Source organism: Topomyia yanbarensis, chromosome 1, assembly GCF_030247195.1.
Source record: "Topomyia yanbarensis strain Yona2022 chromosome 1, ASM3024719v1, whole genome shotgun sequence".
NCBI lineage: Eukaryota > Metazoa > Arthropoda > Insecta > Diptera > Culicidae > Topomyia > Topomyia yanbarensis.
The window spans coordinates 16,674,145-16,691,260 of record NC_080670.1 but is presented as its reverse complement, the minus strand read 5'-3'; the positions used below and the strand labels follow the sequence as shown (position 1 = coordinate 16,691,260).

Here is a 17,116-nt window from a genome sequence, read left to right as displayed (position 1 = left end):
TCTGTATTAGATTTTTGAGATTGTTCGAGTACACTATTTATTTTGCAGCAGCTATTCGGAGCAGCTCAAAAACTAAAATATATTGCCATTATTTTCTTAATTGCTACAGATTTATAATTTGCACTAAATCTACTCACTCTAATAGTTTCCTCCTTCCTTACGACTTCGATCCTTCCTGAATTCTCCTTGATACTTTCTGATCCTTTCCTCTTCTTCTTCCTGTATTTTCAATCTTCAATTAGTAATTTTCCTTTGTCTTCTTCCAGATACTTACAAATTATACCCGTACAAAGCAATACGATGTAATGTCTGCGCCTTGGGTCCTCAGTCCTCGTGTGATACGAAGGGTTAAATTGCGTAAATAGATTCCCTAAATTCAACCGATCATTTCCTTACACTGAACTTTTAATTATTTTAGTATAAATTCCAAATTTCCTGCACTATCTCGATACACTTTGTTTTTGTTTTATTCTTCTTCACGGTGAACTGTCAGTTATCGGGGGGTCCGCAGTTACACCGACTCCAACTACCCAGCGGTGTGAACAAGGGTATATCAAATTGATCAAACGTGGTTTTGTATTGTATTTGACCAGACCTACAACATTGAACAGATCACTTGAAAAGTATATTATTTTTTTATTTTGTAGCACCGTGTAATTGTTCCATCAAAGCATTTATTTGTTCTGAAATAAGGATTTACTTTAGGCCCATGAAACTTTAGCATCGTTTTTCTCAGTATTAGCCTGTGCACGCTGACGAAGTCGACCAGCAAGTCGACATAAATTGACTTTTACTGTGAGCCGTGTTTACAAACATTTCCATACTAAATTTGCAAAAGGGCGAACAAGATTTGTAAACAAACTTTTATTTTGATGGTTTCTCTTAATTTACTATAATTTCAAAGCAGAAAACAATTGAAATTACTTCTACGAAGGGTAAAAATTTACATTAACGCATATTTTTCATGAAATTCCACTCTGCAGCAGACTAATGAGCGAAACAAGTTTGTTTACAAAAAATCACTTTAGCCCTTTTGATGAATTAATATTGATTTGTTCACAGCCTAATGACAGTGTTGGTAAGCACGGCTCACAGTAAAAGTCATTTTTTATGTCGACTACTGGCAACTCTGTCCAGAATCTGGAGACAGTACTACCCATAGTGATGCACACACACATATACACGTTTAGATTGAGCTTCCTACCTTCATACGATAGAGGTGCTGCAACCTCTGTCGCCTCTTGTTTGTATGGGGGAGGGAAAGAGATATCAGTCTTCTTAATATGTAGTCTTCGCTCAAAGGGAAGAAGTGCGTATTCGTTGTCTAACGACAAAACGACGCATAGAGCTGCGCGGCAGTCGAAATGATCATGTTTGTTAATGAAGCTGTCAAAATACAAGCAAAATATAATTTTCGTTATTTCGCATGGCTATTTAAAGTTTTAAGTTAGACAGCCTATTTTAAGATAGAAGTTTACCTCATAGAAATTTGTTTCATAGCAAATTTCTCATCAAATGTATGTGTGTGATTAGTACAATTTATATGTTTAGCACATTTTTGTGCATATGCATATCATGGGCCCTATTCTCACGTAGTGACTAGAGCAAAATTTTCTTCTAGTCACTGGGTGGCGTGACTGTGAGAATAGGGCCCCATGCTAGGGGCAGATCACTCTAAGAATGTATAACAAATTTGCATCAAATTGAAAAAAATGCATTCAATTTCCATTCTTGCATCAGCTTTGCACTGCCTCGCAAAAAAGTTTGTTTAACAAACGTCCTACGCTGATCCACTTTGTTCGACGTTTTGTTAAATGTAGGGCTAGTTTTTCTGTAGGGTTTTGACGTCTTACATTGCACGCAACGCAAAATACATTATGAATTTCTATTTTGATGGTAATAAATGCATTTAATTTCGCTGATTTTTAAAAATGCATCACAAGTGATCTGCCCCTAGGCCCCATGTGCACTGATAAAAATATAACAGTAACATCTATTAATTTTTGCAATTAGCGGCTGCATATGCATACTATTTACTCGCACATAGATCTGATGAGAAAAATATCAATACATACTATTTTTGCATTGACATTTTATAACTTCGGCACATAAAACATGAGTCTATAGTGTCACGTACATATAATTTATGTGTAAACTTGTTGAATTCTACAGTTTGCACTTAAAATTTATATTTTGCGCTTGATGAATATACTCTTTTTGCGCATATAATTGCTAAGTGCGGGTAAGAAATGGATTGTACAGTCAGATTATTTTGAGTGTGTGTGGAATACATAAAATCTAAGTTTGGATTAGTAGCAGTGTAGTCTCCCTAACGTTAATGTGCAACAAGTAATCAGAAAACTTGTTAACGTTTGGCTTTTGCTATTATATTATTTATTTGCATTCTGTCAAATTATTGTATACAATATAGCAACAAAATTTAGGCAGCTGCAGTTCAAGGGATAGCTGTGAATATTTCTATGAAATACCACACGCTTCCCCCTTAGTGCGCCCCTGTGTGACAATCATCTCGAATGTTTGTCATCGCGATGTGCTGTCAAGAGTGTCAACCAAACCGTCAGCGTCATCTGCGCTGCACGTAAGTTTCTCTTTCTCGTCATCAACATTATTTTAATCATTCGTTTCATGTAGTTCTGCGCGTAATTTGCTACCATAACTCAACGGAGCTTGAATCTCAGCACAGAAGCAGCGTGTGGTTGCGAGTGCAGTTGTTGGCGGCAGCATTATTCCACCATTTCTCGCTTAACCTGATCGACGAAGTCACGAAAGTGGTCGGAAAAAGACATCCAAACGACGCAAAGGAATTTCATTCATCAATCTGTGACGCAAGAGAGAAGTTGACTGGTTCCTGGTGTGTGGTGCTGCGCTGTCAAACTGCAAATTTGCTACGCGCACTGTGCGAAGATTCTGACACGTTCAGCCACCTGTAAGAAGATGAAGAAGTATATGTAAACAAAAGTGATGAGGTGGACAAGTAGTAGATGAACAGTACAAAAATTCTGAAGGAACTGTTGGATCGGAGGAGATAGTGAAGAAAGATGCTTCTGCAACTGGCAATGATTTTGCTGGGTTTAGTCCTGCTGCGACTGTGGTACCTTTTAGAGGTAACCAGACAAAACTCGAAACGCGATATTGCTTCAATTACAGCCAAGCGGAAAGGTTCAGTCAAAACGATGATCGTGATGGGATCCGGGGGGCACACGGCTGAAATGTTACAGATTGTAGAACAATTGGATTTGGCAAAATATTCGCCTCGGCTATACGTACTAGCAGCTGCAGACAAAACCAGCGTCGTAAAGGTTATTGACGTGGAGGTCCGTAGGGAGCCCGATTTGGCCAGACGGAATTACGAGATCGTTGCGATTACGCGAAGCCGTCATGTTCAACAAAATTACTTCAGCTCGATATTCACCACTCTGACGGCAATAATAAACAGTATTCCAGTAGTGCTGCGAACTCGTCCCGATCTAATCCTCACCAACGGCCCCGGGACGTGCGTACCGATTTGCCTGGTTGCCTTCCTGGCCAAGTTGTTTTTCGTTAACAGTAACTGTAAAATTGTGTTCATCGAGAGCTTCTGTCGCGTCAAAAGCTTATCACTGAGCGGCCAAATATTGCTCTGGATAACGGATCTGTTCGTGGTGCAGTGGCCTGGGTTAGTCGAAAACGGTGTCGGCAGGAAGGTGGAGTATTTCGGGCGCTTGTCGAAATGAGAATGCGAGTGATGTTCGGAAGTAAGTCCTTCCCCGGTACACATCTATTCCAAAAAAGAGCGGAAACGTGCGTGCGTGTGTCCGTGAACCTTCATATATCAGCGTGAGCGAACGAAAGAGCGAGGGCATGAATGGATCTTTATCTTTATTATCTGATTACGGTTAAAAATATTAGGCTTAACGTAGTGCTGGTTTATCATTGTTTTTTTTGTAACTAGATTTTATGAATAATTTATAGGAACGATTGATTAACACACCAAGTTTGATTGTGTTTTATTTCCAATCATAAAAAACGATACTGAAGAAACAGTCCTAAAACCAACGTGCGTTGTATATAACCATCGAAATTGCAAAGCCCAGGGTCCCGTTACAAAATAGCGTTAGCATTCTCGCCTCAACATCTTTTTGCGCATTCACGCATTCTTCCTCGACTTTCGCACTCTGGGCCGGTTGTGGGTCATCGCTGTGATGCGAGGGAAAGGAGGGGGCAATTACCGCATCAACCCCCACCCAATTGATCGGGCGAGAGCGCTCACAACGATTGGGGTGTTTAAAGATACAATAACACGCCTGAACGACTGAGTGAGCCGCGTGGGTCAGACGTTTGGTGGTGCGTACTTGCTTTGCTTCTCTTTTCCTATGATATTCACAGTTCAAGCGATTACAACATCATCGAGAGGTGCTCTCGGGCGCTCGCTCACTCGTTCGCACGACCATGTACAGGATGTGTAAAGTTATGCGTCGCCACCACACGCACTGCAGCTTCGAATCAGCCAAGTGCTTACCCTGTTCAGCCTCCACAGCTAATATGCATACCACTGGGCACTCGCAGAAGAAATTGGATAAATTGACGGTTGTAATAATATGCTACCATGCTGGTTGCCGCAACTGTTAGGAATCAATTGGCTGGTTGGGTTTAATTAAAGCACGCTCCATGAATTGTGCTGGATTTTTTTTATTGATCAATGAGGAGGAAAGTCGTTGAGATTTTCTGTCGTTTCCTGGTGAGCAGTAACAGTTTCCTATGCTGGAAGCTTGAACCAACTAGTTTGTACACAAACGTGGAACGGCGACAGACCAGCTGTCACTGTTCTTCCTACTGAGTTGATTCGGCATCGTCGAGTAATGCTTGATCTCCCATAAGCTTTGGAACATTTTACAGCCAAGACGAAATGACTGTCGCTTGTATGTTCATACAGAAATTGTTTCATTTCGAAATGCACAATATCCCGTTTGTAATCTGACGGATTGCTCTTTCAAATGTGCATCTTAATAACGACCGCAAAATCAAGCTGAATGTCGACAATGTATGTGCAATATTGCTAATTCTAGAACTTTGATGGGAATCTTGGAGGAAAATTGGTGCTACGGATATTCGATCGATATAATCTCATTCTTAGTTTCAACATTTCAGCGTCAAAAAACTCCTCTAACGACAATTTCATTTTGGAAATGGAAGATACACATTTCCCTTGTGCACTTCGTGTATAATATAATATTATTAAATAAATATTATTTTGGGTTTCTTTTTCAGTTCGACTATCAAACAATAATTTCGTATGTACCTTGAAATGGTACACTTATTTTGAACTATTTTATCACTTTCACTTATTTTTTCAGCCGCGAATGACCGGTTACAACTATGCTAATAAGTTCCCCTCTAAGCAGTTTTTGACAATCGGCTTCTACGCCCTAATCACGAGTTAGTCGTGAGTTGTTTACATAAACATTTAACATGTTCCTTGTCTCGATGAAAGTGCTTTCGACACTGTTCTAGTACCCATAGCTAGCCATGAAATTTTCGAATCTTTTCTAAAGCCTCCCTTAGCAAAATTTTTGAACGCTTGGTACATTGACAGTGCATCTAACATAACATCCCCAGAATAACCAAAACCGTTGATGCTTCCGTTCAATCCGTAGGTCCGCAATCATACCTATATAATTATCCGTTACATTTTCCGAGCTATTTTTCGAATAAAATAGCTTGCAATAATGGCAGCTAACGACATTCCTTCGTTCGAAAACGAAAGCAACCCTGACAAGACTGTGTGAAGAAAACCAAAGGTAGAACGCAACATCAAAGCCCAGTTCCAAAATTCTGTATATATCCATTGGTGGGGTTTCAATGATAGGGTGTAGTTCCTAAATACCCTTTCAACGAAGTGTTTACTGCCGTGATCCGCATAACAGTCCCATTTGCTATGGGTTTCCTATGCAGGTGGAACTGTTATGCGTATCACGGTAGTTTAGTTCTCGCGTAATTTAGAAAGAAGGTGGCCTAAATTCTTTTATAAATCATACTACTAAAGCGTGATTTTGCGTTCTTTGAGGCTCAATTCTCTTAGGAAGACAACCTTCGACATGCGGTATAATGACTTATTTCGTCATCGGTCCTAAAGCGTGACTTTAATCATTGATTAGTTACAGTTTTTCTTCAAGCAGCTTAAACCAGTTTAGCGAGTTGGGAAATAGCTTATCTGTCGGTACTTATCCACAGGGCTGGCACCGGCACCATTAAAGGAGAGCACTGTATCTCTCGCCATATCTAAAATATAATCTAACTATAGCATAATGCCCATTGCTGAGCAAACTTCATAGGCATCAAAAGCTAAAATCAATTTTTTTTTCTTTCTTAACACTACTTGTGAGCGTTCCAAAGCGGATAATATTTTATTGTCGATCTTACCACAAACCGTATGGCATTATGCATTTCCTTCAGTTTTCCACGCTGCTTTCATTACAAGACTTATTTCAACGTACACACGCTCGAAAGCAACGTGGCAGAAACATTTCACTATGGTTGAATGCGGAAACGTGCCACTGCGTAAACGCCTTTGCGTAGGCAATTCACAGAACTCTATTCGACCGTCTGACGTCTGAGTAGAGGTTTATGCCGTTAGAGCACTGTTATAAAAATCTCTGAAGTTTTCGAAATTAAGAAAGTAATAGCTCTTTTATTAATTCTGGCACATATTAAAATTTATTTAGGATTGACTATATACATTTTTTATATATCGGTACTATCACACAAACTAAAAAATAGCGTTGAAATCTGGTTGTGCGTTACATATATAATGCTTACTGCTATTCCTTATGATCGTTCACTTTTCTTGAAACTTTGTTTTAGCATTTATGAATGATTCTGTTGGTCTAGGTACGTGTAGTAAATTGTTTCATATTTCTTTATAAATAACATAGGGGTTAGATAGGCCACCGCTCTCCTTTTGCTGGAAAATTGTTGCTGGTATGGGTGCTCATTTGAGGTGTTGGGTTGCCTTACTACGGAACTACGCTGTATTCCTCCCTAAGGAGGAAAAATTGGGTAAACATCGATCTTTCTCCTAAAAGTGGAATTTTTTGCTGAAACCACTCTTTGTACGTAAAGGACACAAATCCTAGCTCAATAAAGTCATGGGTGCGTTTTGACCTCGTCTCATCAGAAATCGACACTAACTTATTCCCGGAATAGATTAGCGCCGGCTTGACGCTAAATCCCAAAACGAAAACACTATGTTTATGTTATGGAATACGGAAGCTTATCGCGAAGGAACACCATAACTGGATCAGTCGAATAGTCTCCTTCCTGCCAGCGCCAGCAGTAGCGGATCAATAGTGACAACGAACATGCACAAGGGATAGTTGGAAGAAATAAATACGGTAAAGTTTAGTTTTGTTTACTTTTGTTTGCTTATTTAAGAAAATTCGAAATACACGTAAAAGCATCTTGGCCGCCCTATTGAACAGGGTATGCCAAGAAAAATCAGAACCCAAAAAGTGGGGAAACCCCGACTTACAACATGAAATCAAAGGGGATCAAAAATACAACCAGAAAAGATGACAGTATTTGTACTATGACGTGTTCTTGAAAAGTTATGTTTATTGCTGTGAATTTACATGAATATGAGCATTTTGACATAGCGACGGATGTTCGTGACTTCACTGTCCGTACACATAAGCAATAAAAAGTACGAATAGCCAAAAAATAAATCGTACTGAACGACCAAATTCCCCGTTGACTTCTTCTAATCATTACTGGTCTTCGGATTGTTTTAGTTAGCAAGAACTGGCTCTGTTGAATACACAGCGTTAAGGACTGATTTATAATCGGGCTGGTGAGCTATAGATCAGATATCCAAACATAAAATAAAGTATACTTGGCTGTTTTCATCATCCAATTGCGTCTACTCAGTATAAGTATGTATGTCATCATCGGATATCTCGAATAATGCGATACTGATAATCCTATAGGTATAATAATTGCACAAACATATAAAAATATCAACAAGTATTGACTGCGACGAAAACCAGTCGAAATTATCATGTTCGAACGAATATTTTGAATTAGTTTATGTACAACCGATGCGGCATAAAAACATGGATAGTGCATTGGAAACGTACCCTAATACTTTCCACCCGGACGAGAACTTATATCTCGAATCAGGAATCGCTGAGTATGTCCTTCAGTATGGAACTGGAGCTCCGCGGAGGCTGGAAGGTTGTCTGTTGCAACATAGATGACTCCCCTAGCAGGATTGGTTGCACTGGGGCAGGAGTGACTGCTAGCATTGGATTCAGATTTTGATCAACCCCTTGCTGCTGCTGCTGTTGAGTTGGAGTGGTCGTTCTCGACGACATCGTCTGGGACTGTGACGGGTGCTCGTGGGTCATCACGTTGAGCAAACCGGAACTTGCGGTACTGGCTGATCTAGGAGCGGATTCTTTTTCAAGAAACTTGACAAAAGCTTCGGTTAGGCTCTCCTTGTTATAGTTGTGGGCTGAAATCAATAAAATTTCATAATAAACATTTTATTCAAAAACCTTAGCATTGTTGAGTACGATATTACCGGTAACGGGTGTACCACCACTACCAAGTATGTTGTTGAGCCAACCGCCACCGGTTCGATTCAAGCCAATTTTGATGCATTCGTTTTGATCCATTGTAAGCACCGCCGAAATCAGTTTCAATATTTGAAGCTTATCGTTCTGATTGGGCGCCACCACATAGCCGATGATCAAATTCTTCACCAGAGTCTTTTCTACTTTATCCGCTTGACTAGCTTCCGTGTCTTGGAGGCGCCTTTCGAGGACTTGATATTTTTCGTTGTTCTTCACCACTAAAATGAAGAATGGGGAAAATGTAGTAGTTAGTTTTCTACATCAAGTATTGAGGTTTAATTTTGGTTTTATTTTCAGTCAAAATTTGAATGATTGCTTTATCTTACTGTTTCTCTGCATGCTTATATGCACGAATAATGCTTCATCAGAACACTTAGAACTGTTAGGTTTTTTTTAAATGGTGGATGCAAAATAAACACTTGGGGCTGCATGCACTGCCCTCAGAGAGAGCATAACATAAGTACTGGTAAGTTTGTTGCAGGAAACATGTTTTCCGTCTCGAATTTCGACACCAGTACCTGATGTAATACTCAATCCGTTGAGCAGGATCAGATTTGCTCGTGCCATTCCAATTGATATTGCACATTTTTTCGTCACTTGGTTGACTTTCACTCTCATGCTGTTGCTTTCAAATTATTATCACAAGATTAATTAAAATTTACGAGGAAAAACAAAACGTCACTTGAATACAAAAAAACATTCAAACTAACATCCAGCACGAGGCAAAACAATAAACTCAACACAATGAAAAGCACGTCTAAAATCCAAATAAAACTGAAATAAAAATAATATAACACACAGACACGACGATGACTACGGCCCGACCCGGGGAAACCCCAATCTGTAACGTGGGTATAGGATGAAACCAAATCCGTTCTTCTCACGCCCGGCGCTTGCAAAGACAGACGGTTTACGAATAAGAAAACCCACTGTTACAATTTGAGATTACCCTGGGAACGTGCGGCTGGTTTTGCATGGCTATATATTCTGTTGACCTAGTTTTATTTGCTTAGCTATCCATCTTCACACACCAGCACGGTACTTACGGTTCTTCGTGGCTATTTATCATAACAACAAAAATCACGTCAAGTTTTTTGGTTGCGCAGTAACATGGTTGAAGCAGTGATGTTCGATCGAATGATTAGGATATGAAACTTTGCAACTGCGACCACTATTTAAGTAATCCTTATGTTTGCCCTTTCCGCTTCACAAGTTAAAATTTACTCAAATCAATTGTAGTTCGTCTGTAGGTGTGTAGGTATCGAGTCTTTTACGTGCCTTTTAGTCCAGTTCGTAATAAGTTTATAGCCCCAATTTTGACAATAATCGTTCACGTCATCAGCCCAGTAAGCGCAAAACATCCTACGTTAGTTCAATTCATTGGACGTTTTTCCAACGAACTTTCAACTACTGAAGTTGCAGTCAAGCTGGCGTAAACAACTATTGTTGCGATATTCGCACTAGCTACATGATTGTCCTGTTTCTAGACGGTCGACTGGGCAGTCTGTCATCTTAAATATTGCAGCGTTTTTGTAGGTGATAATAAGTCAAAGTGTATGGTATTTTCAGATCCTGTTCAGTGTAGTGCTGGAACAATCATTTGACACTACACCTCAATGAGCAACCGGAAAAAAAATCAATTCAAGAAAGGAATGTCAGTTGCATAGTTGTTGTCGCTCTCGACTTTCAGGACAAGATTCTAATTTCAATTTATCCCCCACTTGAGGATGTTAATGCGTGCAATGTTTTATACAATTAGCAGTTTTTGAATAGATCCATGTATATATTGCATCAAAAACATGAACAAATACATCTTTTTCGATGTAAACGAAGTCACTTCCTCTAGGCGTCCCCCTAATAAACATCGTATAATTTAAGAGCTTAACGACCTGTTCAGGGTACCATCCAAACAATATGTGGAATTGTTGCACCATATGGGTTAAAGTTCGTGTATAATAATTTTTTATTAGGGCAAACATTGGTTGGTTACCCTAATGAATGCTTAGAATCATGCAGCCAATTATCATGTTCATGTGGTTTCTTATTTAAATTTTCAACTATTGTCGTTAATAACAAAAAATTGAAACATCATAAAATTTCGATGTTTATATCGAATGCTTGCAATTGCAGTAACGGCCTTCTGAAATGTTGGCCTAGAATTTCTTAATTTTTGTTTTGCATTGGAAATGAGCCTATGTTAATCAAACCTCCCAGTTAACGAAAAGGCGGCTAGGCAGCTATCGGGATATAACAGGGGTACCATATACGTGGTCTTAGCCGAACAATAGACAACACCAAAAGTTATGTGCAACACGTGTTAATTAATAATCTAAAGGTACACTGGACTATTTGTAGCACTGAATCCTTTTTGACAAATAATTGTTTGGATAGTAAGCCATAAAAACTATTAATAATTAGAATGTCCTAATGCGATTCCAACATAATAAAAGAAATGATATTCGTTAGTGGACTACAGTCTCTATCTCTCAGTTCGATCCATCTAGTTTCGTTCTAGTATATCGTCACTTATTACTTTGAATGTAATATCAAACTAACGTTTCTTCGGCTCGTCCAATACTGCGTGCGCTTTATTACAGTGCGTGTGCGTTTGAAGTCCGTAGGTGTGAATGTGTAATGTCATTCCAAATATTTACCATTGGCCAATTGACTAATCTATGTGGAGTGGTGTTGGTGCGAGATTGAGGTTAAATCGGGTAGTTTTTTTTGCCAAATGAGGTTAAATCAGATGGCGAATTGAAAACATAGCGTTATATGTATGTTGTCTATACACATTGCAACTGTGTTGGTGTCCTAGACGTCAAATAAGTCAATTACCTATAAGTGTTGTGCGCCGCGATAGCTACCCATATGTAGTATGCCGTGAAATGATGAAATGACTGATGTGCGCAAATCACTAATAAACTGAACGAAAAAAGAAAAAAAAACAAACACAAGCACCTACTTCCGAAAGTGTCTTTCCATGATTTTCACTTGTTCACACGTTTTTTCATCGATTCAATTGATTGATTGTCGTTCTTTTTTCAAAGCGTTGGTTGGTTATATCACCTCGCCTCTTGCCCCTTGCCAACAGCGCGCGCAACCGATGATGAAATTTTGACCATCTCGACTAAAAAGTGGATATCAGTTGGAACTCCGGGAATGGTTTGAAAAGCCCAGAATTACCAGCTGATATTGACCTTTCAGCCGAACCGAATCCGATGTACATATGTTGTTGTTGGTTGTGGTGGCGTGAGTGTTAGCCCTTATGGTGCGTGAATGTAGTGCGTGCTGGATTTGATTCGTGCTTCCCGTGGAGATTGCGGCTCTGGTTAATGATTTGTTAGTAGATAGAGCACCACCTTAATACCACCCCGTCTTCGGGGGACGGTACGGCTTGTTCACACTCTTCAAAACGAAAATCAATTATCACTTTGTCTCGACTCGCGCTTCCTTCCAAAGTGTCGGTTGTTGAGGTAATTTAATTTTACAATTTACAAACAAACAGACACATGCACACGTAAAGAATGATAAGAGGTCTCAATAGTAATTGATAAGCACGGTACTTTATAATTGATAGGATCGGGAGCAAAGATAGGATCTAACATGCACAGGTACGTTCACCAGACGATGACTAACAGATAGCAAGCGGTTAGTTGAAGAACTGTGTCAGTCTGAGGAATTATTAGATATGAAAGAAGCGGAAACGTGCCAAAGGTAGCCTGGTTAGATAAGTACGGACAGTATTAGCAAATGAAGCGGTTTAAAGAGTTACCTAAAGTAAACAAACCAGCTCAGGCGACTCCGATAAACCGTTTTCTTTGTCATTGGTTAGAAAAAGCACACGTCATAGCCTGCACCCTAAGTTTAAGTGGAAAAATGTGTATACTTTGTCATACTTACACTCATCTTTCAACGTCGCCACGGTGACTTGAGCAATTTCCAACTGATCGGAAATCCTAGCTGCGGCCAGTAATCCATTCTTGGCATCTGCTAATTGTTGCTGAAGTTGTCGGATATCAGTTTTGAGACTTGCTTCCTGTGCATGGCACTGTTCCAGCTCCTTCCGGATTGTAGTCGTGGCAAGCTCAATGTCTCGATCTTTGTCTAGTTGGAGCAAACAAAAACAAACACAATCATTTCGATTCATGCTGATGTACAAACGACCCAAGATACTTACTAATTTGGAACTGCTCCAGAGCACACTGCAGATTAGTCAGCGAAGCTAAATTCTTCTGGTCGCGATCGTCGGCGGCGTTCAGCTTTGCGACCAGCTCATCACGTTGCTGTTGTAGGAGGTGATACTGCGTCTGCAGTGTTTCGGCGTGCTGATTGGCGCGAATGCTACGATATGACGAGAAATAAAACGTTTAGTAGAGCAATGCGAATGAGTCAGTTGGTTAGGTTGTGTTTTGTCGTTCGTAATCGGAAGTTTGTTTCTATTGATATAGGGATAGCAGATCTAATACATTGGAGTTGAGTTGATAGTCATGAACTGAAATTACATACACTAGAAGCAGGAAAAAATACACGTCACGCTGGTACTATAATTCCATTGCAAGATTTTGAACTTGTGTTGCGACAGAAACAAGATAAAATTTGTGCGAATCATTGTAAAAAATACATTAACCCACCAGCAGTTGCATCATTATCTACCATTCGGGGAGCACCTGGAGCTCTTAAACTACTTGCTAGAATTTCTTAATGTTGTGCACCCATTTCCAAAAACAAAACCTATGATTTTCTAGGACATTTTAATAAATTTTGCAAGTTCTTCAGAGAAATTTATTTGAACCTTGTTTATTGTTTACAAATGGTTTTGCATATTCTTGTTCTGCTAAATTGCATTGAATGTTGATGTCCGACATGTACTGATGCACTGCAGAAAGTATGAAAATGAGAGGCAACAACAGGAAATCGACACAACTAGTCTTCACGCAGCATTAGGAGAAGGAGAACAGAAAGAGCAAAACGTCTTACAATTCCTGCGTAATACTGGGTTATACAAAATGATATGAACAAATGAAATGTAAATATGAAATGAAATGTAAATCTTACACTTTAATAGACACAAATGCACTGTTCTGAGCGGTGTAAAGTGTCTCTAATAAACAACAACAACCACAACAACAACTAACTAAAACAATAAATAAAAATACTCCAGCACTAAGCCCCAAAATGTTTCACTGGAGCCCCAAGTCTCAACATTAATCGTAACGCCAATGCCACAAGATTGAAAATCGGTTAATATTTCGTCATGAATATTCATTTTTTGTGGGCCATTTTTTACCCACGAAATGTACTGGATGTATGCAATACTTATTGTAACTCGTCAGGGTAACAATGTAGCACTGGGTGGAAATATACCCATTTTCGTGTATACACTCCGTAGAATGTATTTGTTTACGAAACATCGCTGTTCTGTGCCGTTCAAAAGTTAGTGTAAATTTAAACTATTGTTCGTTTTTGTGTTTGTGAACGGTTTTTGTCAAACTAGATAGCTTTAAGGATTTTTATGAACGTGTCAACCGGAAAACAGACAGAGAAAGAATGACCGGAACGGTGAGAATGAAGAAACGGTGAAAATTGCTCTTTATTGGAAACACTGAGAAAAGATATGTTCTCAAGCAGGAGTCGAACCTGCGATCTCCCAGGTTCGATTCCTGCTTGAGGACATATCTTTTCTCAGTGTTTCCAAAAAAGGGCAATTTTCACCGTTTCTTCATTCTCACCGTTCCGGTCATTCTTTCTGTCTGTTTTTCAGTGGACACGTTCATAAAAATGCTTGAAAAAGGAAAAAAGACACGTCCAAACAAGGAATATATAGATAGCTTTAGTAATTTTTGTTTGGTATTTGTGTATACGCAACATAGGGCTTATGTAGGCCACCGCTCTCCTCTTGCTGGCAGGGCTGGAAACGTGACATTTTTTATGAACGTCATAAGCTTACAAACTTTCACGCTGCTGCCCGAGCAGGAAAGTCATACACAAATTTCATGGTTGGTGTACGTATGAATGTCGTCAATGAATGTAATCTCTTTGGTGTGCGTGAATGCCGCCACACAGCAGTTTTGTTTCCCGCCACCAAGGCTGGAAGAAGTCATTTCGAATTTCATTTTAATGCAAAAGTTCGGGAAAAAACCAACGCGACCGCCACGCTGCAACTGTACCTATATTATATTCATTTTTTGTGGGCAATTTTTTACCCACGATATGTCCTGGATGTATGCAATACTCATTGTAACTCGTCAGGGTAACAATGTAGCACTGGGTGGAAATATACCCATTTTTGTGTATACACTCCGTATAGTCTATTGTTTACGAAACATCGCTGTTTTGTGCCGTTCAAAAGAAATGGTGAAAATTGCCCTTTATTGGAAACACTGAGAAAAGATATGTTCTCAAGCAGGAGTCGAACCTGCGATTTCCCAGGTTCGATTCCTGCTTGAGGACATATCTTTTCTCAGTGTTTCAAAAAAAGGGCAATTTTCACCGTTTCTTCATTCTCACCGTTCCGGTCATTCTTTCTCTGTCTGTTTTCCAGTGGACACGTTCATAAAAATCCTTGAAAAAGAAAAAACAAAGACTCACGTCCAAACAACGAATATATAGATAGCTTTAGTAATTTTTGTTTGGCATTTGTGTATACGCAACATAGGGCCACCGCTCTCCTCTTGCTGCATAACGTGTACCAGTTACGCGGTGAGGCAGTTTTACGATTTGTTTTGTGTTTTTAATGATGGATCACAGTTGTGCTCAGGCACCTGGAACAGTAAATCCTTTTGGTGACAGTTTTCCGCCGCTATTGCCAGCAAGGTAAAGTGCGCGCTTGCGACGGCCAGTTAATTAGGTCGAAAAGTTGTTGTTCTGTTCACTTTTATTAGTGTTACGAAGATCCAGAATTCCTGGAAGTAGCACCTAGGCCCAGTGACGTAATTGCGGGGGGGGGATAAGAACCCCCTCCCCCAAATATTTTGAAAAAAATTAGAACGTTGGACAAAAATGTGCCTAATATTTTGAATCTTCTAAATTTCTTTTGAAAAATTTATCTTCTGAGAATATTTTCTTGTAGTGTATAGTGACGACAGACCTACCGGATGGCTCGTTGTTGAGGCTAGGTTAACCGCTGAGGACTACATCGAGTAGACCGCGACGAAGCGAAGGGTTAAATGGCTCGTATCATGTCAAAACTAGGAGCTAATTGGTTCACGAAACGAATATCGGTACCGAGAGAAATTCCGCCGACAGGAAACTCTCAGTCGGATTAGGGTAGTTTCACCACCTGGGAGCTAAATGGCTCAAGGAAACAGGTATCAGTTTCGGGAGAAATTCCGCTGCCGGGGAGCTCTCAGTTGGATTAAGGTGAGTTTAACGCCGGTGACTATCTGAATAGATCGCGATAAAGCTAGGAACTTAGTGGCTCATGGAAACCGGAGCTAAATGGCTCATGATATCAGGAGTTAAATAGCTGACGAAAACGGCATAACATTCGAGTAGAGTTCCGGGCTAAATGTCTCAAGTACGCAGAGGATCTATATAACGTAATAGACGGAGAGAATGGCGGAAAGCAAGAGGAGTGTCGCGAATTAAATGGATGAAAGGTCGAGCCATGTAATCGATATAGATACGGTCTTAGTTAACTTCAGAAAACTCGTGAGCAAAATGCTTCGTGATCGCTAAAATCAACGGCATCTGCAAAGCGGATAGTGGCGCAGTTCAGCCTAATTTTGGAACAGTTAACCGAGCAGTTGATCGGCCGAAAGCCGGTAGTCATTGGTGGTGACTTCATTGCCTGGGTTGTGAAGTGGCAGTAGAGTACCAACACAAGAGTATGTATATGCCGGACGCTCTATCATCGACATCACATTCTGTAGTCCTTCACTGACGGCGAACATGAACAGGAGAGTGTGAGTAAAGTATACTTATAGCAACCACCAGGCGATTTGCAACCACATCTGCCAAGGGCTGCTGCAGCGCGGAGGACGACCGGCGAGCGAAAGTGGAAGACCTATTCGTTGAGGCACTTCGGCCAGACAGCAAGACCGAGAACGTTGATGCGGCTGAGTTACCGAGAAGGATTGTGATGGCTTCTGACACCATAATGCCGCGAAAACTGGAGTCATGCAGTAAACGGCGTTCAGCCCCGATCCGGATGGAATACCAAACCTGGCACTGAAAGCTGTGATCCTGGTATGTCCGGACATGTTCAGGATGGTGCTGCAGAAGTGCTTAGATGATGGCAACTTTTTCGAAATGTGAAAAGTGCAGAAGCTGATGATGCTGCTAAAGCCAGGATCATACCAAACGTCGGCGGTCCGAGAAACAACACGAGTCGTCTTCTAGCTAGTGTTTCGTAATCGATACTGTGATATGAGGTTCCGGCCTGGGGTGCAGAGTTGAAAAGCAAGCGGAGCCGAGAAAAGCTGTACAGGACGTTCCGACTGAGGGCCGCACGAATCGCGAACGCGCCCGGAACAATATTGTCGGAG

General features: G+C 40.3%; 2 protein-coding genes and 1 long non-coding RNA gene across 5 annotated transcripts in view; 1 reads left to right on the top strand and 2 right to left on the bottom strand.

The window, feature by feature from the left end:
* Nucleotides 1-20: 20 nt before the first annotated feature.
* On the bottom strand, nt 21-538 carry LOC131677010 (uncharacterized). 2 transcript variants are annotated; one of them, XR_009303270.1, is made up of 3 exons: nt 275-538; nt 138-219; nt 21-72 (listed from the first exon to the last, which is right to left on the bottom strand). It is a non-coding gene; the product is annotated as an uncharacterized LOC131677010 (long non-coding RNA). The 2 variants fall into 2 exon arrangements; XR_009303269.1 differs by having other exon boundaries at nt 21-219.
* Nucleotides 539-2,547: 2,009 nt separating this feature from the next.
* LOC131677009 (UDP-N-acetylglucosamine transferase subunit ALG14 homolog) lies at nt 2,548-3,994 on the top strand. Its single transcript, XM_058956490.1, has 2 exons — nt 2,548-2,599; nt 2,653-3,994. The coding sequence occupies exon 2, from the start codon at nt 3,060-3,062 to the stop codon at nt 3,732-3,734; it is 675 nt and encodes a 224-aa protein (XP_058812473.1). The 5' UTR covers nt 2,548-2,599; nt 2,653-3,059; the 3' UTR covers nt 3,735-3,994.
* Nucleotides 3,995-7,806: 3,812 nt separating this feature from the next.
* The window catches only part of LOC131677008 (thyroid receptor-interacting protein 11), a 76,741-nt gene continuing 67,431 nt past the window's right edge, over nt 7,807-17,116 (bottom strand). For both annotated transcript variants that reach the window (XM_058956488.1, XM_058956489.1), the window contains 4 exons: nt 12,808-12,971; nt 12,531-12,734; nt 8,579-8,848; nt 7,807-8,509 (listed from right to left, as the gene is read on the bottom strand). In XM_058956488.1, coding sequence (XP_058812471.1) covers nt 8,172-8,509; nt 8,579-8,848; nt 12,531-12,734; nt 12,808-12,971 — 976 coding nt within the window. In that variant the 3' untranslated portion in view covers nt 7,807-8,171. The remainder of the gene's footprint in view (nt 8,510-8,578; nt 8,849-12,530; nt 12,735-12,807; nt 12,972-17,116) is intronic.

Bases quoted from the DNA above. Each gene is read 5' to 3' on its own strand.
- LOC131677009 (XM_058956490.1), top strand. From the start codon at position 3,060: ATGCTTCTGCAACTGGCAATGATTTTGCTGGGTTTAGTCCTGCTGCGA.